The 24,844-nt window shown below is 37.1% G+C and overlaps 1 protein-coding gene across 2 annotated transcripts in view; it reads left to right on the forward strand.

The window, feature by feature from the left end:
• Positions 1-24,844, forward strand: part of RAB28 (RAB28, member RAS oncogene family) — an 84,288-nt gene that overhangs the window by 16,441 nt on the left and 43,003 nt on the right. For both annotated transcript variants that reach the window (XM_029948634.1, XM_029948625.1), the window contains exon 4: positions 4,531-4,660. In XM_029948634.1, coding sequence (XP_029804494.1) covers positions 4,531-4,660 — 130 coding nt within the window. The remainder of the gene's footprint in view (positions 1-4,530; positions 4,661-24,844) is intronic.

The raw sequence follows: 24,844 nt of genomic DNA on the forward strand, positions 1-24,844 counted from the left end.
AGTGTGAGTGGGGGAGAGTCAGGGAGAGAGAGACAGACAGACAGACAGAAAGACAGAATCTGAAGCAGCCTCCAGGCTCTGAGCCCCAACACTCAACTTGAAGTCATGGACAATGAGATCATGACCTGAGCCAAAGTCGAACGCTTAACTGACTGAGCCACTCAGGCACCCCTACTTCATATATTTCTTAACCCCTGTTCTCTTTTCTCCTTCTAGCATTCCAGTTATATGTATGATATACAAATCAGAATTGTCACATAGTTTTTTAATGTTCTCTTTTGTTCATAGTTTTTCTCTTTGCATTTCAGTTTGGAAATTTCTGTTATCTTCAGGCTCATGATTCTTTCCTAGGCTGTGTCTGGTCTACTGATGAGACCATCAGTGGCATTCTTCATTTCTTTTGTAGTGTTTTTGATAGCTATTATTTTTCTTTTTATTAGCCTTTTTGTGTACCTTATCTACCTGTTCTTGCATGTTGTCTATTTTTTCCACTAGAACCTTTAAAATATTTATCATAAAGTCATGATCTGATCATTCCAAAATCTATATCATATTTGAGTCTGGTTTTAATGCTTACTTTTTGTCTTCAAAGTGCCTTTTAGTGTGCCTTCTAATTTTCTCTTGAAGGGTAGATAGAGTGATAAGAACTCAGGTAAATAGACCTTTAGTGTGGAGCTCTATGTGAATTGGCCAGGGGTTGGTCTGTGTTTAATATTTGCTGAGTCTCTAGGTTCCAGAGACATCAAATTCCTCTAGTGTCCTTGTTTTTTTTCTCCGTGGTCTTTTTAGACATCTCAGACAACTCTTCCTTAGTTGAAGTTTGTGTTTTGCAGCTCCTTCAAATGTAATATACTATGATCATGTTAGAGTCCAGTTGGTGTTGGGGTGAAGTATTGGAGGGGGGAGGGAACACTCTCATTCTGTGCTCTTGTGATCAAGTCGTAGCCTTAGAGTGGGCCTGTGCCCCTGGGCTGTGACCTTCCCGGGTATTTATTAGCTCTTCCCACTTAGGTGACCTGAGATGATGGAAGGGGCTGGAGACGGGAACTGTCCTTCCCCCATGTGATATAAGACACTCGTTAAGCTTTTTTCTTGGACAGTATGCCTTTTATATGGATAGTAATCTGGGCATATTTTACAGTGGTTAATTTCTCCCTCCCCTTGTCAGAGTCATATGGGGATCTTTCTTGATTCTACCAGGAGGATCTGGTAGGGTTCCTGGAGGGAAAATCCATGAAAGTGTGGGGGTATCCCCACAGACTGTGTCACCTGGGAGTTTTTCATTCTCAAAGTAGACCACAGGTAGCCTCCACCAGTTTATCAAAATTGCCATTTAAATGTTCCCACGTTTACTGGCCATAGTGGCTTCTGCTCCAGGTTAGCATATGTGGGCTGTGACTCTTTGGATTCACCTGTCTCCCCGGGATTTCAGAATGGCAATTTACCCTGCAAATTCTGCTCTCTGTTTTGTCCAGTAAAAGTTATTAATTTTATTTGTTTAGATTTTTTCTTACTGTAAGAACAGATGTGATGACTTCTCGGTTCTTTACATGTCAGAATTGAAACTGAAAATTCTAGAACTTTTTTTGTGTTTTAATGTCTTTTTGGTTTTCTCATTTTCTTTTTTCAGATTTTGACCACATTGGTGTGATTAGAGCTGATGAAAAATTGTCATGTTGGGAGCAAAGATGGAATCCTAGTTTTTACAGAGTGGTGTGGAGAATGGGGTATATGATGTTGGGTTGGTGGAAAGCTAGATTAATGAAAGACTTTTATCCTTCTGCCTTTCTTATGACTACTGGAAGATTCATAGTTATTGATCTCTGAAAAATATTCGGACACACTGGTTTAGCTCAGGAATTGGCTCCTTAAAGAGCCAGGTAGGCAGTATGTTGGGTGTCACAAGCCACTCAGCTCTGCAGTTGTATACAGAAGTAGCCATTGATAGTACTTAAATAAGTACGACTGCGTTTCAATAACAACTTATTTACAAATAGAGGCTTTGAGCTGAATTTGACTTGGGCACCATAGTTTACTGACTTTTGGTATACAACAGATCAGTAGTATTTAATTTTTATTTTAAGCTCTGATCTAGTACAGATCATCAAGAGATGGTGGCCATGTTTTATTTGCATCCTGTACGCATATTGGCCCATGTTGAGATGAAGATTTTCACATGCCAATTTAGAAGGGTTCCAAACATCTTAAGGTTTAAGAGGCATCATACATCAGCAGCTCAATCTGTGAGTGTAAAAACTGTCACAAAGTTGCACTGAAAATATGAGCACTGGGTGTTTTATATAAGCCAATTTGACAAATTATATTGAAAAATAAAACTTAAAAAATGTGATTTTTATTCACTCAGAATAATAAAAATTCCCAGCAATTGTGTAGTATGTTAACTTTTAAAAAGTCTATTCTTATAACTTCACATAATCACTTAGACATGTCAGGTATTATAAAGGTGGACCACAGAAGCATTGTCCAGGATCAAAGCCAAGACTGCAGTCCAGCAGCGATGTGACTTTCAGGGCAGAGCTCTTGTAACACAGTATGTGAGGTCCTTCAGGTCAACTGGATGTGGAGTCAGTAGGTTGAAGATTAGCTTCCTTCTTTCCTTCCTTCCTCTCTAAACATGCTGCCAAAATGAGCACTGAGGTTAGCTTTCCTCAAAGGCCAGTTCTGGGGCATTATTCTGAATAAGAAAAGTGGGCATATGCTGATTATTTCAAATAATTCTATTGTTGGGCATTATTTCAAAGCATTTAAGAAGACAGAAATAAGTGTCTAAGTTACCAAAATTAGACAAGTGATTTTTTGGCATAAAAATTACAGGATATTTAAACTGGAAGGGATTTTAGAGACCACTTAATGTTCAGTGATCTAATTTTAGAGGCAAACAACTTGAGACCCAGCGGAGCTAAGTGACTCGGGGGCCAGAGTCATTTAATAAAAGAGAATGGTACTCGAAGGTTATAGTAGTAGTGTGCTGTTCTCTGGTTTGAGAAAAGCAGTTGTTAAATTTTCAGGAATTTTTGTCAGTCAGTTGTTGACTACATTCAAGATTAAAAATACATAAACTCATGAATTATATTAAAAACATATATGCTCAAAATGCATCATTTACTAATTATTTTACCATGCATTTTTCTTACCTGTGTTCTTGAAATTATTGATGTCTGTTGTACCTGTATGGTTCAGATGCAAGATGGTGGTGTTTTACCCAGCTGTTCAGTTAAGGACATTGATAACTTGAAAATGGCCACAGGGGAGTGTTTACCCCACAGAAACAGGCGAGTGAGAGAAATAACTCTACGGTTCCCCACCCTCACCGTAGCACTAGCCAGCTTATTAATATTTACCAGTCTATCACTGGCCATTACTTTTGTGTTCTGTTCTTGTCTGTTTATTTGCCTGGCCTTGCTGCAAGACTGAGTTTCTTGAGGTTTGGAATTCATATCTCTAGGACCCAGCGCAATGCTTGGCATATAATTGGCAGACAAATGCTTATAGGGTGCATTGGTGGACTCTATATTCATACAGCCCTTGATTCAGGTCTGGCTTCCTGACCTACCTAGTGGTAGTGGTATGTGACCTAAGTATGGTCGACCTTGGCTATTGTAACCTCCCCTTGTTAGTAAAATGAGAATAAGAGTAGCAGCGTCAGATGATTGTTGTAAGGACTGATGAAAAGATCTTTATAAATATATGTCTAGATGGATAGTAAGTACAAAAATGCATTAATTTTTTTGTGATTATAACCTGAGAAGGAGACATAAATGCTATTTGGGTTCAGACTTACACTATACACAGCGCTTTGTATTAAGTGTTTGACCACGAACTGGATGAGAATCAAGAATGTGGCACTGTTATTTTTGTGTGTTGTACATACTTCTCCTTCCCACACAGAATAATGGGATATATTAAAAGGAATATGATATATAAGAGGCAGGAAGCAATCCCTCTGTTATATTTGGCTTTGTTCAGGCTCTTATTACAGTATCATATCCAGTTTTACATTGCTCATTTTAAAGAGGATGTCAGAAAACTGCATGTAGTGTGTCCTGGGAAGAACCCATCAACTATGATTAAAGGGATAGAAAATAGGTCCTTTGAGGGAAGTTTAAGGAATTGAGTTTGTTTATTCTGGAAAGGAGATGGTAAAGGAGTCACTTAACTATCTTCAAGTACATGAAGGGTTATTACAAGGAGGATACTCCAGTGTTGTTCTCCAAATGCACAGAGGACCAAAAGAGGAAATTGACTTATTTCATTTAAAGAAAATTGTGTTAAACACTAAAATTGACTATCAAGGGATGTCATGGAATCTCATTTTTGAAAATATTTATAAAGAGCAGCAGCAGATGGTTATTTATTGAAAGGTGTTCATGTTTGGCCTCATGGAAGTAACAGGCAGGACTGTAGACCTTGCAGCCTTCTCACCCCTGACTGGATTTTCTCATATTTATTGTAGCTCACCACGTCTATGCCAGCTATCTGACAAACAGTTCTGTAACTCTTTTGTGACAGGGAATCCTGTTGGTGTATGATGTTACGAATTATCAAAGCTTTGAGAATTTGGAAGATTGGTATTCTGTGGTGAAGAAAGTGAGCGAGGAGTCAGAAACTCAGCCGCTGGTTGCCTTGGTAGGCAATAAAAGTAAGTTATTAATGCTTCTTTACGCATCACTGTTGATTTGCCTATCCTTTCATCTTTATTCCTAAACAAATTTTGATGTTTAGAAACATAAAAGATAATAGCTTTCCTGGAGTAGGTAAATTGCTTGAGGAGAAAAGTTTTACAGATGAATATGATCTTTTCAGTGCCAGTTTTGATGCTTGATGTTACTGCCCTGCCGCTCTGGCCAGTTCCCATTAAGGTGAGTTCTGTTCTGACCGTGTGCGCTTCGGCTGCCTGTGGTCTGAGGAAGCGGCACAGACTACTGAGAACAGCAACCGAGCTGCAGGTTTTATGATACTGCACTGCAGCCTCAGCTCTGCCCCAGAGATTTTGAGAGACAGATTTCATTACATGATCCCCTGTTCTGGGGAAGAAAGCAGTGTCGGGGTGGGATTTTGTGTCTGTTGTTCCTTGCTCTCATCTCTCGTAAACGGCTCTTTCTAAATTTTTGAGATTTGTTCTAAAATATAGATCATTTTTTGTGTTGTTTTGTTTCTTGAGAAAGACTGTATTGGGGAAGAGTGAGTAGTGCTTGGTAAAAATGGTGGATAATTTCTGAGATCTGTCAGCTGGGCTGTAATGTACAGTGTATAAAACTATAACACTGAATTTTGTACAGAACTGTTGGTTCATAGTCCTGTAATGCAGTTACCTGGAAAAGGAGACCTTCACAAGGGTTTTTAAATATATAAAATATTATGATATGACCTAATCTTCTACAGCTATTTGAGGTCAGAAAAAGAGAAAATGAATTTAAATTACACCGTGGAAGATTTAGGTCAGGAAGAGTTTCCTGATGACAAGCGTTGTTAAACCAATACCCAAGTATGCTGCCAAGAGAATCTCTTCTCCAAGGGTCTTTAAAAGTATAGTGCGTTTTTTTGGGTCTGTAATTATTTAGGAAATAGTACTTCCTGAAGGACTATACCAAGATTTCTTCATTATGTGGTTTTGCACACTTAGATGAACATTTAATAAATCCAAGCCTTACTTTAAAACCATTACAAAACAGGTGTGGATATCATTTCTCTGAAGAGTTAGAAATATAAATTTTATAATAGTGTCTAGAAAATAATATTACATATCATGAAATGGATGCCTTGGGTCCAGTTTTTTTAAGCTTTAGGAGAATTTTGCTCTTCTGTTCCATAAATGATTCTAATTGAGTGAACCTGATGTTTTTCAATTCATTGAAATTCTCCTTTAGAAATCAAAAGTTTTGATGACCTTATGTCTATTTCTGAGTGCAGCTTTTCATTTTAGGAGATGGATCCTTCCTTCCTTCCTTCCTTCCTTCCTTCCTTCCTTCCTTCCTTCCTTCCTTTGTTCCTTCCTTCCTTCCTTTCAATGCTTATTTTTGAGAGTGAGCAAGCGAGCATGAGTGGGGGAGGGGCAGAGAGAAAGAGAGAGAGAGAGAGGGAGGGAGGGAAGCAGGCAGTCTGAAGCAGGCTCCAGACTTTGAGCTGTCAATGCAGAACCCAGTGTGGGGCTCAAACACATGAACTGTGAGATCATGACCTGAGCTGAAGTTCGATGCTTAACCAACTGAGTCACCCAGGCGCCCCTAGGAGATCATTTCTTAGTTGCAATGTAACTGAAACACTGGTTTGTATTATGGATAAATTTGCACTAATTGGAGGTTTCTCCTCACCTTTTAGGAAATTATAGAGTAGGGAAGGGATGGAGGTTGGGACTTGTTTTCCTTTCAGGACATTATCTGACTACCTTCTGGAGTTAATGGTGTAGTGGTGCACATTATATGCATTATGTTGTGTGTTTATGCTCTCCGCGTGAGGCATCCACCATTGGTGACTGAAAGAGGCTATCACACTAGATGGGCTATTGGACTGTGCTGGTGATGCCATTCCTAAGTTTTAAAAACAAATACTCATGTAAGTCATATGAATTTACGTAAAAAATGGTTACAGTGTTATGTTTGAGATTTTAAATAGCATACAAAGTTGAGTTTTTTAACTTTAGGCTTAACTGTAACCCCTTTCTTATATTTATAATATTCTCTTTCAAAATGAGACTATAAAATAAAGTATGTAGTCACACAGAATGTTTCATATGTAAAATGAAGAGATTATAGGACACACATTTCCTTGATATTATTTACTGAAAAATCTGTCACTGGCCTGATTTCATATGGTCATGCAATGAAAGATATTGAAATCTGTGTTTCCAGGTGGATGTTACATTAGTATAGTAGTGTGTACTCCCCTTCTTTTGGGGAGGATAAAATTGTATTAAAAAGCAGAGAATTTACATACTGATTGAAGGCAAAGCAAAAGAAACATGATAGGAAGACATCTGAAACTGGATTATTATGCTTCTAATCAACACACAGTTTATTTTTAACTTTTTTAAAGATTTATTTTATTTTTAGAGAGAGCATGAGCAGGGGAGGAGGTGGGGCGGGGAGAGAGAGAGAGAGAGAGAGAGAAAGAGAGAGAGACTCTCAAAAGGCTCCATGCTCAGCAAGGAGCTCAGCATGGGGCTGGATCCCAGGCCCTGGGATTATGACCTGAGCCAAAATCAAGGGTTGGATGCTCCACTGACTGTCACCCAGGTGCCCCGAAATGTGCTTTTTAAAATTCATTGTGTTCTGTTCTTTGCAACTTGAATAGAAAGTTGCAAAATAAATACGTGGAAAATAAATACGTACAGGCTATGAAAATATTGGCAGCAGTAGCCAACTTTTAGCCAAAGTTTAGCAGAAGGGTAGGATGCACAGAAAATTTCAGTACAGAGAGAAAGAGAGGAAAGGAGACGGGGAGGGAGAGGAAGAGGGAGTATGCGTATGTGTGCATATGTGTGAATTTGTTTTATAGTAAGAGCTTGTAATGTTATAATATCATTTGTTTTTTAAAATTTTTTAATGTTTATTTTTGAGAGAGAGAGAGAGAGAGTGCAAGCAGGGGAGGGACAGAGACCAAGGGAGACACTGAATCTAAAGCAGCTCCAGCCTCTGAGCTGTCAGCACAGAGCCCCATGTGCAGCTCGAACTCATGAACCCCGAGGTCACGACCTGAGCTGAAGTCAGATGCTTAACCAACTGAGCCACCTAGGCACCCCTAAAATTGTATTTTATGAAAATATAGTAAACTCACAGAAATTTGGAGTGAAGATTGAGGATAGTCTTAGGTAAGGATGAATTATGGGTTTATTTTGACTAAAAATTGTGTTTTATTATGTTTATATATAAAGAGTATCTAGAGTAGGTTAATAAAGTAGCCAATAGAGGAAGAGACTTGCTTTAATGAAATAGAATTGGTAATGACTAAATTATTTCAGTGTATAATGCTTCAGTTTATTTTTTCTAGATTCTGAAAGGCTGTAAGACACTAGTTAGTGATTTTTCTTTGTAGTATATAAGACTTTATATGCAGTGTGAGTCATGGTTAAGATCATAGGACTTTGAGTTTAGACAGACTGCTTTTACAAGGCCAGGTTTTTTCACTTAACAGCAGTGTGACATCAGATAGGTTACTTTATATTTTTATACCTCAATTTCCTCATCTGCTGGTAAGTATAGTAGTTTCTGTCTGATAAGATTAAAGATTAAATGAGATTAGAAAAGCGCTTAGCACTGGTCTGTACACTGTAAGTGCGCAGTAACTATCATCATCATTATTAATCATAATAGCCTTTTAGAAACACTGACTACAGCTTCAATTTGAATGATCGCAAATTATAAATTAGTACAGCTGAAACAGACATCTTACTAAAGTGGCCTGGAGGAAATGGTTCCTAGAGAATTCCTTTGTCATTATCTTATGCCTTTTTTATTTCTTTAAAAAAAAGTAAAAAAAAATTTTTTTAGAGTTTATTTTGAGAGAGAGAGAGCATATGGAGTAGGGGCAAAGAGGGGGAGAGGGGAGAGAGAGAATCCCAAGCAGGCTCTGCACTGTGAATGCCTGAGTGTCAGTCTGATGTGGGACTTGACCTCACAAACCATGAGAGGACCTGAGCCAAAATTAAGAGTCCAGTGCTTAACCAACTAAGCCACCCCTGTGCCCCTCCCCTCCCCTGTTTTTTTAAGATGGATACTTCTCGTACTGTAAGATGGGTAAGGCAGTTCAACTCTGCAGACACTCTTGAGTGCCATTTGTGTGTATTCAGTTAGTCATTGTTAATTTGCACAAAGATTGAGCAAGGGTGCTTAAGGAGTGATAGAGACCTATTAACTTTACTCTTAGTTTTTTTCCTTTTTCTTAGCTGCCTTAAAGTTTTAAAAAATTTGACTGCCATTCTTTTGCTCTATTTAGTTGTTGGGAATAATAAGTATAGTTATATCCAAATCTTCAGGGAAGGCCCTACTTTTTCCTAGCAAGGTAAACAAATTCCCACTAGGTCTTTTCCAACATGGGAAAGAGGGTAAGTCAACTATTTATTCTGTGTATTTTACAGAAGTTCTGTTGCAGTTTGATCATGTCCATGTCTGCAGCCCGATGTGGAGGGAGAGGACTGATAGACACCTGGAAACAATTATATTACCATCCAAAGGCACTTTTTGCAATTCACAGAGCCGTATTTACCGGGTCTGATAACCTGGTTTCCTGGTTTTGAAAGTCTCAGTCTCTCACTTGACCAGACCCTGCACTTCAGGATCTAGGGCTTTTCCATTCATGACTGCTCTGTGAGCTTATTATAGACAGCCCTGGCCACAGCCTAACACACCACCATCACCTTCCACACGAATGCTGCAGTAGCTTCTAACTGTCCCTCCTGCTTCTAGCTTTGTTCTCCTACAATCCAGTTTCTCAAATGGCAAATCATGGTATGCCTCTTCTAGTGCTTTCTCATCACACTTAAAATGAAATCTAAACCCCTCATCCAAGTTTATCTAACACCCAATGATCTGGTTCCTACCTGGTTTCCTGGTGCTCTAGTTTCCTCTTAGACCTCTTCTGTGTGTCTCTATGCTAAGGCACACTCGTCTTTTTTTCTCTACTTGAACATTCCGAGTTAATTTGTATCATAGGGTTTCTTATGCTTGAAATACTTGCTCTTCTGGTCTTTACTTGACTGGCTCCATTTTATCATTTGGATCACATCTTAAATGTCATCGTTGCTTTTCTTGACCACTCAGTGTAAACGGCCATGTAGTCCCTACCTCTCAGGACATGCTGTTTCATTTCTGCCACCTGATGTTGTTTCTTGTTTGTTTCCTGTCTGTCTTCCCCCACTAAAATCTAAGGCTCAATGAAGCATAGGGACCTCATCGCTCAGAATAGTGCCTGAATGAATGAATACTGAATGAATGAATAAATAAAAGCCTTTTCACGAAGCCTCTGTTGGAATTAGAAGTGTTTATGGGCCTGGGATGTGTTATTAAGGAAAATGGTTTTCTTAATGAGGAAAAATACATATGTAGATACAGGGAATCTGTTAGATGGCCTTTGGGCCCAGCCGGCCTACTGAATTCTACTTTGGTGAATAATGTCAGAGAGTTTCTTTTTATTTTTTTATTTCTTTATTTTTTTTTGTCAGAGAGTTTCTTAGGAAATATTCTGAAGTTATATTATGCTGGATCATGTTTGAGATAAAATGTCATAGATTTTATATCACGATTTTAGGTTAAATAAATATAAAAGAATTAAGAATTTTGCTTTTTCCTAATGTAACCTTTATGTAATGATAGAAAACCTATACTTTTAAATTTTTTAAAAATTTTGTGTTTAATCTCAAAAACCAATGGGGTGCCCGGGTGGCTCAGGCGGTTAAGCCTCCCACTTCGGCTCAGGTCAGATCTCACATTTGTGGGTTTGAGCCCCGCGTCAGGTTCTGTGCTGACAGCTCAGAGCTTGGAGCCTGCTTCCGGTTCTGTGTCTCCTTCTTTCTCTGCCCCTCCCCCTCTCATGCTCTGTCTCTCTGTATCAAAAATAAATAAAACATTAAAAAAAAATCTCAAAAATGAAGCAGTTACTTGAAGTAACACTTTTCATTTTTCTTTCGTGTTTCAGGGAAGGTTCACATTGAAATGAGGTGAACCTTCAGGAATATTATTTTTTTTAAATTAATTTTAAGTTCAATCCATGTTGTTATAAGCACATGGCATTTTAATTTGTCATTTTGTTATTTTCTATCTTTAAGCTGTTATGTTTTCTTACTATCTGATCCATCAGCTAGTTTCTTCCCTGGCCAGCTAACATTCTCAGTTGGATAGATTGTAAACAGAAATTAACAGGGGTTGCATAGAAGCTGCCCTCTTCCTGATTTATAGCTTCTCAGTGGAGGGGTAGTGGTTATCAGTAACTTGTATTGAGGGTAGGAATTATCACGCTCCAGGATAGAGTGGATGGATGAATGATTTCTGCTCTTAAAGATATTAACCAGATCCTTTCCCAAATAAAGACTAATAACTCAGATTTTTAAACAATCTTCATGACAGATGAGGGCATCGAGAAGAGTGCATCAACACTAATTAACAATGTTGAGTGTATATTCTTCTTAACACTGATTGATTGTTCTTGGAGTACTATCTCTGCTCAGGAAGTGATGTTTTACACTGCGAGGCTCAAAGGTTACATTTTAATGTACTCTGTGGTTGTGTTCCCTGAACTCAAGGGAAGTGTATTAGTAAAACAAGTAAATTTCAGGCTGGAAAATTTAACTGATACCCTCAATAAAATTATCACAATTTTTCCAAAGATTATCCTTTATTCTTAGTGATAGAGGAGTCTGAAGAAATGGTTATGCCTCCAGCTTGAAGAGTTTCATGGGAATTTACATGAAAGTGCTTGCCTATACTGGGACTCTGAGTCTTCAGAAATTCTTATTTTATGTGGTGAGTAGAAATAGGAAACTGTCAAGTAGGTGACGTTTACTCTGACTCCAAATTTGAAGGGTTCATATCAACTTCTATAAAATTTACTGTCTATGGTATTATAACAAAGTGAATGAGTAAGTCATTAATATTAGTTTGCTGAAGAGAATTTATACTTATAAAGCATGAACAGAAACTATTGAGGATTTGAAAAATTCATTCTGTTTGTACTTTGTGAATTAAAGCATCCTGCCTCCTTGCCCATTTATTTTAATATTTTGGTTCTTTTTTGTTCTGGGAATAGTAATCCCAAAGTATCAGATCCAAGTGTCTTTTTCAGATAGACTTTATTTTTGTTCCTATTGCTGCTGCTGCTGCTTTTTTCTTTCTCCTCTCTTTGTGTGTAAATTTGTTGAACTAGAGCTATAAGTTATTTATTTACTAGTAGATGCTGATAGCATCTGATTCTGATGGTGATGGCATCCGTATTCTGTGTACTGAGAGTGAGCAGGGAAGGGGAAGAGAGAGGGAGAACGGGGACCCCTGTACTGACCGCCTGGAGCCTGACACAGGGCTTGAACTCACGAACTGAGATCATGACCTGAGCCAAAACCAAGAGTTGGATGCTTAACCGACTGAGCCACTCAGGCGCCCCTCGTATATGCTCTTCAAACTGTTCTTTTACAGGACGCTTCACACTTCTGCTGTACCTTTAGAACATCTTGATAGTATTTCCAATTTAATTGATGGAGCTGTTTCCTCAGATTAAATGCATAAGCTTGCTTTCAGACTGGTGTTAGGACTGGTAATTTTGGGGAAGAAAATGTCAAATGAGTGCTTTTTCATAATACTAATCAAAAGTCATTTTCACCTGACAATTGTCGCAGTGATGTTATTTCATAGTTACTTTCTTTTAGATAGCCTACGTCAAACCTTTTGACAGTATTGTAATTTCCTTAGCCTGAGAAGTATTGAGGTTTCTGTGGTTTTGCTTTGTTTGGGGGAGTTGTGTAAGCGTTTGTGTAAGTCATAACAATCTGTTTATATGATTTCTGTCCATCTTCTTGTCATGATACAGTTCTTTTAAAAATTTTTTTATTAAAGTTTTTTTTAGTGTTTTATTTATTTTTGAGAGAGAGACAGAGACAGACAGACAGCATGAGCAGGGGCGGGTCAGAGATGGAGATACAGAATTCAAAGACAGGCTCCAGGCTCTGAGTTAACTGTCAGCACAGAGCCCAAGGCGGTGCTCGAACCTACAAACCGTGAGATCATGACCTGAGCCAAAGTCGAACGCTTAACTGACTGAGCTAGCCAGGCACCCCATGATACACTTTATTAAATGCTAAAGAAAGGATTATCCACTTTATTTTTTACTTCTTTTATGATGAATCTCTGATTTTAAAAATTAGAAGAAATTATTAAATATTAAATTTAATTTTAATGTTAAAAATTTAAAAATGTGTAGCATTGTAAAATTTATAAATTAAAAATTTTTTATTGGTATAAAAACAGATTTCTCTGTGAAAAGATCTAAAGTTTTTATTAATGTAATTTAAGCTCCTTCAGTAATTTATTTTAATCTTATTTACAGTGATTGAGGAACAAATCCAATACAGATTAAAGGAACACTTATAGTGGGCATCAGAAAACTTTAGCTTTTGTCCTGGGGCTGTCATTTTATCTGGTTATGTCACCTTGGGCAATTTACCTAATCACTTAGGATCATCCTCATGTATAAAATGAGGGATTATACTTGGTAATCATAAGCACTTTCCATTCCTAAAATATGATAACCCAAACACGTCCGGTAATAAGTCTGCTTAATTGAACATATTTACTGCCATATATTTTTTAATAATTTGTTTGATGCTTATTTATCTTGAGAGAGAGAGCATGCATGCATGCACAAGTGAGCAGGAGAGAGGCACAGAGAAAGGGAGAGAGGGATAGAGAGAGAATCCCAAGCAGGCCCTGCACTGCTAGCAGTGCCTGATGTAGGGCTTGAACTCACGAACCATGACCTGATCTGAAATCGAGAGTTGGACGCTTAACTGACTGAGCCACCTGGGGACCCCTGCCATATAATTTTAAGAGAGTTTAATTTTAACTTTAGGTGTACTGTAAACCCTGTCTCCTTATGTTTGCAGAGATGGTTTCTTAGGTCATTTTATTCACTTGTTAGATTATTAAGAATCTATTTTTTTTTACACACGGATAAGTGCTCATACCTAAGAACAGCAATAATAAATCTGGCCAAGATTTATTGACCTTTTACTACTTGTCAGGCACACCCTGGAAATGTGGTCAACTTTGGAGTTTTTTGGGGGCTCTAAAATATTTTTTCTTAATTTAAAATTGTTCTCAAAGTTAGAATTCAATTATTTTTTATTTTCTGTGACATTTTCGCAAATTTCACATGAATGTCTAGTTTTTGCAGTACAAATAGAGAGAAATTCAGCAGGTATTTCCTTTTTTTGCTTTCTTATGTCTTCTCTCATTCATTTCATTTAAAAAATTGTGATTGAACACATACCTGTCTAGGTATTAGGGATATAGAAATGAAGAGACAAAATTTCTTTCCTCATCTAGCCTGGTTCCAGTAGAGGAAGATAGTAAATAAATAAATCAGAAAATATATAATATGTCAAATGATGATACATTTTGCATAAAGCAGGGAAGGGAGAAAAAGGAAGACTTAGAAGAGGGTGTTAAGATTTTAAATATGGTAGCAGGAAAGCTTGAGAAGATGACATTTGAGCAAAGAGAAAAAGGAAGAGAAAGAGAGCACCACATAGATATTTGGATCAAGAGTTTTCCATGGTGCCTGGGTGGCTCAGTCGGTTGGGTGTCCAACTTTGGCTCAGGTCATGATCTCACTGCTCATGAGTGTGAGCCCCGTGTCAGGCTCCATGCTGACAGCTCAGGGCCTGGAGCCTGCTTTAGATTCTGTGTCTCCCTTTCTCTGCACCTCCCCTACTCACCGCCTCTCTCTCTCTCTCTCTCTCCCTCCCTCCCTCCCTCTCTCTCTCCCTCTCTCTCTCTCTCTCTCAAAAATAAACAAACTTAAAAGAGTTTTCTAAGTAGGGGGTAGGGTAAGAGCAGAGCCCTTGAGGTAGTATTTTGTTTTTGATTTTGTTTTTTTTCTTTTTAGGAACTATGACGAAGTGTGTGTGTGTGTGTGTGTGTGTGTGTGTGTGTGTGTATGTATATGTATAGCAATACGTAGGGAATAGTCAGTGAAAGTATAGTGTAGGACATGAAATTAGATATAAAGAGGGAAGGATCTAGGAAGAAGACAGATCAGGAATGACTTTGTAGCTATTTGTCAGGGCTTCAGCTTTTACTGTGTGTGAGATGGAAAGCCCCTGAGGGATTTCAGCAGAGTGAAGTGATTTAACTTGAAAGGATCACTGCAGTTCTTGTTTTGAGAGTTTACGGGGCACCTGGTTGGCTCAGTCAGTTAAGTATCTGACTTCAACTCATGATCTCACAGTTTGTGGGTTCGAGCCTCATGTCAGGTTCTGTGCTGACAGCTCAGAGCCTGGAGCTTTCTTCAGCTTCTGTGTCTCCCTCTCTCTCTGCCCCTCCCCCATTCACGCTCTGTCTCTCTCTGTCTCCTTCTCTCTCTCAAAAACAAACATTAAAAAAACTTAAAAAAAAAAAAAGAATTTACTATAATGGGTAAGAATAGAAGCAAAGTAAACAGGTGGCTTTTGACATAATCCAGGTGAGAAATAATGGTGGCATAGACTAGGGTTACAGCAGTGGAGGTAGTGAAGAAAATGAGTTGGTTTTTTGATATATTTTGAAGGTATGGATGATGGATTTTCTCATAGGTTGGTTGTGGAGTAGAGGAGAGAAGAGGCAAGATAATAGCAAGATTTTTGGCCTACGCATTTGGAACACTAAAGTTCAGTTTACTGACTAAGAAATTGAGTGCAGAAAGAACAGATTTGGGTGAGGATCTCAAGTTTCCTTTTGGACATGTTAAGTTTGAGGTACTTCTGCTAAGCATCTCTGTGGAGATATTTAATAGGTAGTCAGGTATATGAGTCTGGAGTTTAGAGGCAAGAGAAAGTTTAGAGATAAAAGTCTGGGAGTCAACAACATATTGATGCTATTTAAATCTTCAGGACTGTACCAACTTTACATTGGAGTGAGTATAAAGAGACAAGTACAGAGATGAATCCTTGGGTTACAGACATGTTTTAAAGTTTGGGGAAATAAAGAGATTAGCCAAGGAATTGGCATGTGGCCAGTGGAGATAGGAGGAAAATCCTGAGAGTGAAGTATCCTGGAAGCCACATGTGAAGGTGTTTTAAGAAGGGAGTGATCAACAGGTGATTAGATGGTTGTTAGATTAAACACTTGATGATTAAGCATGTCTTATGTCTTCTTTTGTTGTTTTAGCACTTTTTCTATTTTTAGATATAATTTTGAATTCGTCATCTCCACTCCTTGAACATCAGTCTATTGCATTGATTCTGATTTAGTGAAAAAATAGAACATGAGGGGTTTGTGAGGACTTTCCCAAATCTTAAACTCATTTTAGAGGGTTGAGAGACATGAACAAATAGAAGAGGACCAGGACAGAATACTAGGTAGTTTGTCACCTGATTTTAGGAATTATTATCTATTGCTTTTTAAACTGATTCTTCTGAAAAAGTTACCTATTTTTGAACACAGTTTCCCCCCTCCCTTTGCAGTTACCCAGGTGTCCTGTAATTGAGGCTCCATGAAGGCAGAGCCCACTTTGTTCATGGCTGTTTCTCTAGCATCTTGCTTGGTCCCTGCACACAGGAAGTGCTCAGCAGGTACTTGTTATGAATGACCAGAAAAATATTCATTCTCACCTCAGAGAAAAATGGAACTACGGGCGTTTTGAGATGATAAAGTGAAAATAATACTCTTCTTCTAGCTTTTGTGCAACTCTGAGCCCAGGTTCTCGAAACAGAAGAGGAGTTTAATAATGACAGACCCATTTCTTGCTTACGAGTCAGTATCACATCAGACCAGGCAAAGACACCTGCTACGTTACACATGTAGTTCTTTTGAAAACCAAACTCCTAACTCTAATTAATCTCTTAATTTTCATACAAAATTTTAGTATAAAAAAGGTGAGAAATTGTATTTCCCTTTAGAGATATTTACTTTATAGTGTGTTATGGCCCATTAAATCGGCAGTACGGAAAGACCATATAGAGAAGTGGTTAAGGGCACAGAGTTCTAATAAGACCACTTAAGTTCAGATACGGACTCACTTATTAATTGTTGACCATGGTAAGGTATTCACCTCTTTGTAGCTCAATTTTCTCATCTGTAAAGTGGGAATAATTTACAGGGAGGTTGTTGTAAGAGTTATTTGTATAAGGCTCCCAGACCCAATGTCTGTATGTAACAGGTGCTGTGTGTGTTAGTTGTTGTTGTTGTGTCTCCCACTATGTCCTGAAATTCTGTCTTCTAATTATGGCTAATGGGAAGAAGTGTATATTGCTAACTATATATATATATATATAGTATGTATATATATATAGTTTTACTTTAAGGATTTAAAAGTCAAGAACATTAAAAAGCATGTGAAATGTCTTTGAAATACATAAATGGTGATTAAAGTTTGTTATAATTAATGTTTCAAAGCCAGCCTTCATTTAGCTTATATTTTAGAAGTAGAGTTTTCTGAAAAAGTATTTAAACTCAGTTGGTGGTGGTGATATGATTTTGATATCTAATCTCAATGTTGAAAGCTGATGTATAGTTGCCATGAATTTTATCTCAAGTTTATTTTGCTACACAGACATGTGTCTAATAAAAAAAGATGCTGCAAAAACCATCGTTTGAGTTTCAATGTGCTTCTGTTTTTGGTGGAGGTATAAATGTTATTTCTGGCCGTGTCCTTCATACTTAGCTCTTCTTACAACAAATGGAAAGGCCTTAATTGTACCTAAGGGAATAGTTAATCCACAGTGGACATATGGTGGACAAAAGCTGAGTCTAGTGAATGAAATAAAATTATAAATGGTAAACATGTGAATGCTTGCGAAGTCTGGCAGCCACGAAAGATGGAGTATTGTTTGAGATTAGCAATTTTGTGTGCAGCATAATAATTCTTTTCTCAGTGTATTTGGATTGTACAGGAATATAGAAATTTGATTAAAAAGTTCTTATATGTAAAGCATATTTGTTTCCTTTATTGTTCATTAAGCTTTGTGATGTGACTTTGATGTCAACAATAGAGGCTGGTGATCTCACATTTTTGGAAAGTTACTGCTCTTTTGATTGGGGGCAGTTAATTAGCATTAACCCAGAACAGCTCTTGGGCTTTATGGATTTGAGCATTATATGTGGTTGCACTGCTCCAGCAAAAGGTTAAGTATTAATGGAAAATGGTCACAGCCCTTTTACTTAAAGAAAACATGTTACTTGTAAGTTTTCTTTTGATTTTACTTTTACAGTTACATTGAATGTCTTCATTCATTTAGCCATCCATAAAGCAAATATTGTTGCACACGCAGTGGATAATAAGTCTTTTTAGGACTACTTGTGTGGTATGTCACAGATCATTAACTGCAAGTAACTACCTGACTTGAGGGAAGCCTGGAAGCATCATTATAGTGAAATAAGCTTTTATTTAGGTATCACTGTAGCACATTGATTTATTGAAATGTCACCAGTTGCTACTGTGAAAATATATTCTCATTATCATTCAGGGAATGGTAGAGATTAACTGCTGTAGACTATAAAAGAGATATATTGCTAACAATGGAAAAAAATAAAAAAATTAAAAAATGTTATTGTGGTCTGTATTTTATCTAATAATTACTTTTAAATAATTAATTAGGTAATTAGGCTAAATTAGTTGATTCTTTAGGATGCTTTCAAATCTGTGTGTGATTTTACATATGATTTGCTTTCTTCCTAATTTGAAATACCTTTAAATTAAGCAACATAGAAAGGCAGTAGCAAACTTGATTATAACGGTCCGTAAAGTAGTAAGTTCTTTCGGTGAACACACGGCTGCTTTCCGGGCAGCAGATATATCATGAATCCTACTTTGAGGAAACTTCCAGTCTTGTTGTGGAAGTAAAATTAACATAAAAAGTACTAAGAAAAGACAACATATAATTTGGTACTATCATATCAATGGGAGGGAAAAATTGTCACCTAAGGATTAAGAGGAATGTGAAACTCACACTGAGTCTTTGCAAAAGTAGTAGGGATTGGATATATAAATGTAAGGACTGAAATTCAGGCAAAATGTAACATTTTAAGATAAAGCGTATTTAGGGAGAATTTGACAGAATCTTGAATCCTTAATTACTTGACATAATAGAGTCTGTGCCAGGTATTTACTATTTTTGAAATCAGTGTAAGTATGTCGATTTGATTTTATTTGGGCTTTATTATTTAAATTATAGTAAAATTACATAATAGCATTTGGCACATTGGTGACATGCACACGCACATGCACATGCGCACACAGTGCTTAGGTGGGGAGCTTACCGTTCCTTTTGGACTAAGGCTGAGTTGTTTAAATATAATGATGGGATGACGCCCCTTTTATAGAGCATTGGTTATGTGTCAGGCATGTGCTAAGGGGTCTCTCTTTATGACTGAGGAAACCGAGTTTCAGAGAGAGTAGCTTGATCGCTGTTAAAAGGTAGTAGGAGGTGGAGCCGAGATTTGACCCCAGCTGTTTTCCTCTAGATTACTTTCACTTCTCTCCATTTTGTTACAGCTGAATTTTGAGCCATTCAAGGATATCTGTCCATATGGAATTTAATATTGGCTCTTTTGCAATTAACAAAAACTAAACAAACATATGTATACATATACCATAACAAAAAGCTAGTAGGAAGTTAACTTTTGCTTTAGGGATGTGGAATTTACTAATTCTAATGCCCTGCTGCACCCATAATAATTCAGCTTTTTGGGAAGGATATCCAGAACCCTTTTACATGTTTATATCTCCAATGAACTCATAAAAAAAATTTTTTTTAATGTCTTTATTTTATTTTGAGAGACAGAGCAGAGAGCACTCTGGTGCCCAGAGTGATCAAACCCAGGTAGGAAGTGACTTTCAGAATACTTCTTTTTATTTTTTTTTTTAAATTTTTTATGTCTTTTATTTATTTTTGAGAGACAGAGAGAGACAGCACGAGCAGGGAAGGGTCAGAGAGAGAGAGGGAGACACAGAATCTGAAGCAGGCTCCAGGCTCTGAGCTGTCAGCACAGAGCCTGACGTGGGGCTCAAACCCACCCACTGACCGTGAGATCATGACCTGAGCCGAAGTCAGATGCCCAACTGACTGAGCCACCCAGGCGCCCCTCCAATGAACTCATTTTAGAGTTTTGAAATAGGAGTTCCATTTCTTTATTTTGGTGTTTGTTTCCACGCTAAGAAAATCTAAATAACTGAGAAATATTAGAGTCTGTGTTAGTTTGCCAGGGCTGCCAAGACGAAGTACATCGGACTGGGTGGTATCAACAACAGAAATTTATTTCCTCACCCTTCAGAGACCGCAAGTCCAGAATCAAGGTTTCGTTTTGAGACCTCTCTCCTGGGCTTGTGGGTGGCAGGCCATCTCCCTTTGTCTTGACACGGTCTTTCCTCTGTGCACGTCTGTGTCTTAGTCCCCTGTAAGGACACAGTCAGATTGGATTAGGGTCCATCCTTTGGACCTTGATTTTACCTTCTTACTTTAAAGGCTCTGTCTCCAAACAGAGTCACATTTTGAGGAGCAAGAGAATTAGAACTTGAACACATGAATTTGTGGGGATGAGGGTGATACAGTTTTAGCCCCAAACATTATGTTTAATATGTTAGAACTAAATCTCAAAGACTCATAGAAGTTGAAACTAGAAGAACCTAGAACTTTCTAATTTTATTATTTTTCTTACTGATGAGAAAACCCAAATCAGAGCTTTTTGGAAACATGAAAATTAGTGGGAGCTAAATTTATAAATTACCTTTGGATATTTAGTATATAAAAGTGTGGTTTATTGTAGTGGTGAATCATATTATTTAAATAACTTTTATTTCTTTTTTTGGTATTTGATATTAGGTTTTTTTTTTTGTATTAGGAGAATCAAATGCACATACTTTGCAAATTAAGGAAGAATAGTTCTAAAAGTAAATGTTGCCCTCTTTTTTTATGTTCTAGTACCTCTAAAAATATAATAGAAGGGTGACAGTGAATTGATTTACAGAAATACAGCATTACATATGACTTTGAGAAACATATTTAACATTCAAATATACTGGTTTTTTTTACTGAGTATGTAGGTTTAATTACAGAAGCTTGGTTATTTTACCTCTTTTTTAACTAATGCTTTTCTATGGATTTTTCTCAAATTTAATAAATGTATAATAATGGAACTATGAATTTTAAATCAATGTTGATAGATGATGAGGTACAAATGAACTATCCAAGAAGCTACAGGATACTTACTAAGAGTAACTGTTTTAAAGAAATACTTCATATTATAATCTATCAGTCTCTATTTGATTAAAGATTTTGATGTTGATCTCTTCTGTCTCTTCAGTGTAGTTAACATATAGTGTTGTATTAGTTTCAGTTGTACAATGTAGCAGTTCATCCATTACTCAGTGCCTATCAAGATAAGTTATGCCTAATCCTTTTTACTTTCACCTATTTCACCCAGCCCCTCACCTACCTCTCCTCCTATAATCCTCTGTTCATTCTCTGTAGTGAAGAATCTATTTTTTTGGTTTGTCTCTCTTTTTTTCTTTGTTCATTTGTTTTGTTTCTGAAGTTCCACATATGAGTAAAATCATAGAATTTTCTTTCTTTGGCTTATTTCGTTTAGCCATCTATATAGATCTATCCATGTTGTTGCAAATGGCAAGATTTCGTTCTTTTTAATGGCTGAATTATATATATGTGTGTGTGTGTGTGTGTGTGTGTGTGTGTGTGTGTGTGTATCACACCTTAATCCATTCATCTATTGATGGACATTTAGGCTGCTTCCATAATTTGGTTATTATAAATAATGCTTCAGTAAACATAGGGGTGCATATTATCTATTCAAATTAGTGTTTTCACCTTCTTTTTAAATATTCACTAGTATGATTATTGGATCATAGGGTAGTTCTATTTTTAATTTTTCAAGGAACCTCCATGCTGGCTTTCACAGTGGCTGCACCAGTTTACATTCCCACCAACAGTGCACAGGGCTTCCTTTTTCTCCACATCCTCACCAACAGTTGTTTCCTATCTTTTTTATTTTAGCTGTTCTGACAGGTATGGTATCTCATGTAGTTTTGATTTGCATTTTTCTGATGACAAGTGATGTCGAGCATCTTTTCATATATCTGTTAGTCATCTGGATGTTTTCTTTGGAGGAATGTCTTTTCATATCCTCTGTCCATTGTTTAATTGGATTATTTGGGTTTTGGCTGTCAAGTTCTAAAAGTTATTCTTTTATGTTTATTTGTTTTGAGAAAGAGAGAAAGTGAGTGGCAGAGGGGCAGAGAAAGATAGAGAATCCCAAGCAGGCTCCCTGCTGTCAGTGTAGAGCCTGATGTGGAGCTCCATCCTGTGAACCGTGAGATCGTGACCTGAGCCAAAATCAAGAGTCAGATGCTTAACCAACTGAGACACCTGGGCACCCCAGGTTGTTTAAGTTCTTTATATATTTTGAATACTAACTCTTTATTGGATATTGTATTAGTTTTGCAAATATCTTCTCCCATTCGGTACATTGTTTTTTAGTTTTAGTTAGCTTTTTATTTTGATGTAGTCCCAATAGTTTATTTTTACCTTTGTTTCCCTTGCCTCAGAAGATATATCTGGAAAGATGTTATTATGGTTGATGTCAAAGAAATTCCTGCCTGTGCTCTCTTCTAGGATTTTTATGGTTTTAGGCCTCACATTTAATCCTTAATCCATTTTGAGTGTACTTTTCTGTGTGGTGTAAGAAAGTGGTCCAGTTTCTTTCTTTTGCGTGTAGCTATCCAGTTTTTCCAATACTATTTGTTGAGACAGTAGCTGTTTTTTCAAGTAAATCATCACAGAAAAATTTTCACATGTAATAAAGACAGTCATGACACATTTGGTATAATCAGTTGTGCTCTGTATTTCAAATAGTTTAGTAATAATAAGGCAGATCTATATATGATAAATCTATAATGTACTATATGTATATATAAAGTATTTGTATTCTGCTTGGCTTTCTTTCTTAAATTTATTTTTTTAATGTTTTTTTTATTTTTGAGAGATAGTGCGAGCAGGGGAGAGTCAGGGAGAGAGGGAGATACAGAATCAGAAGCAGGCTCCAGGCTCTGAGCTAGCTGTCAGCACAGAGCCCGATGCGGGGCTCGAACCCACGAACCGTGAGATCATGACCTGAGCCGAAGCGGACGCTCAACTGACTGAGCCACCCAGGCACCCCTCTACTTGGCTTTCTAAAGAGAGAGAGAAAAGGGTAGAGATTCAGTTAGTGCTTTGGGAATTGTGCATACGTAATTGTGCTTGATGGCATTATTCATCATGTATTGCATTGGGAAAAAATTTGAAGATTAAGAGAGTACCGGGAATTTTGTATGCATGATTTAACATTTTGTTGTCCATGTATTAATTCAGATTGGTAAAATAGGAATCAAAACACTTTCTATTACCCCAAGAGACTATTGACCATCTTATACTTTTATAGTTTTTTTTCTTTTATTGTTTTAGGATGCTGTAGTTACAGAATTTTTTTTTGTTTTGAGATATAATTCATATACCATATGACTTGCCATATCAAAGTATATAGTTTTTAGGATATCTACTAGGTTATGCAACCAACACCACTATTGAATTCCAGAACATTTCTTTAGCCCCCCCAAAAGAAACTCATTTGGTTAAAATAGGTTAACTTTAAAAACTTATTCATTTAAATTCAAGTTAGTTAACATACAGTGTAGTATTGGTTTCAGGAATAGAACCTTGTGATTTATCTGTGTAACACCCAGTTCTCATCCCAATAAGTACCCTCTTTAATGCCTATCGCCTGTTTAGCCCATCCTTCCACCCACCTCTCCTCCAGGAATCCCCACTTTGTTCTCTGTATTTAAGAGTCTCTAATGGTTAGCTTCCCTCTCTGTTTTACCTAATTTTCCCCTCCCTTCCCCTATATTCATCTGTTTTGTTTCTTAAATTCCACATAGGGTGAAATCACATGATATTTGTTTTTCTCTGACTTAACTTCGCTTACCTTACATACACTCTAGTTCCATCCATGCTGTAAATGACAAGATTTCATTCTTTTTGATTGCCAAGTAGTATTCCATTATCTCATATCTTCTTTATCCATTCATCAGTCAGTGGACATTTGGGCTCCTTCCATAATTTAGCTATTGTTGAATAGTGTTGCTGTAAACATTGGGGTACATGTTCCCCTTTGATTCAGCATTTTTGTATACTTTGGATAAATATCTAGTAGTGCAATTGTTGGGTCATAGTGTAGCTGTTTTTAATCTTTTGAGAAATCTCCATACTGTTTTTCAGAGTGGCTATACCAGTTTGCATTCCTACCAACAGTGCAAAAGTCTCCCCATCTCCGCATCCTCGCCAACATCTGTTGTTTCCTGAGTTAATTTTAGCCATTCTGACAGGTATGAGGTGCTATCTCATTGTGGTTTTGGTTTGTATTTCCCTGATGATGAGTGATGTTGAGCATCTTTTCATGTGTCTGTTAGCCATCTGGATGTCTTCTTTGGAAAAGTGTATATTTCTGTCTTCTGCCCATTTCTTTACTGGATTATTTGTTTTTTGCGTGTTGAGTTTGTTAACTTCTTTATAGATTTTGGATACTGCCCCTTTATCTGATGTGTCACTTGGAAGTATCTTCTCCCGTTCTGTCACTTACTTTTTAATTTTGCTGGTTGTTTCCTTTGCTGTGTAGAAGCTTTTTATCTTGATGAGGTCCTGATAGTTCACTGTTGCTTTTATTTTCCTTGCCTCTGGAGACATATCTAGTAAGAAATTGCTGCAAGTTGACTTTTTATTATTGAGTTGTTAGTGCCCTTTATATGATATTATACTTTTATCAGATATATGATTTGTAAGTCTTTTCTTTAATTCTGCAGATTACCTTTTATTTTCTTGTTAATGTCATTTGATACACAGTTTTAAACTTTGATGAAATCTGTTTTATCTGTTTTTTTCCCCTTTGGTTGCTTTCACTTTAGGTGTTATATTTAAGCAATTGTTGCCCTATTCAGGGTCATAAAGATTTAAACCTATGCTTCCTTTTATGAGTTTTATCATTTTAACTCAGTAGGTTAGATGTTTAGTCCATTTTGAATATGTTTTTTGTATTATGTGAATGGGAGGTGACGTTTATTCTTTTTTGCATATGTGTATGTCCCAGGACAGTTTGTTGAA

The sequence above is a fragment of the Suricata suricatta genome, chromosome 1 (genome assembly GCF_006229205.1).
Source record: "Suricata suricatta isolate VVHF042 chromosome 1, meerkat_22Aug2017_6uvM2_HiC, whole genome shotgun sequence".
Taxonomy (NCBI): Eukaryota; Metazoa; Chordata; class Mammalia; order Carnivora; family Herpestidae; genus Suricata; species Suricata suricatta.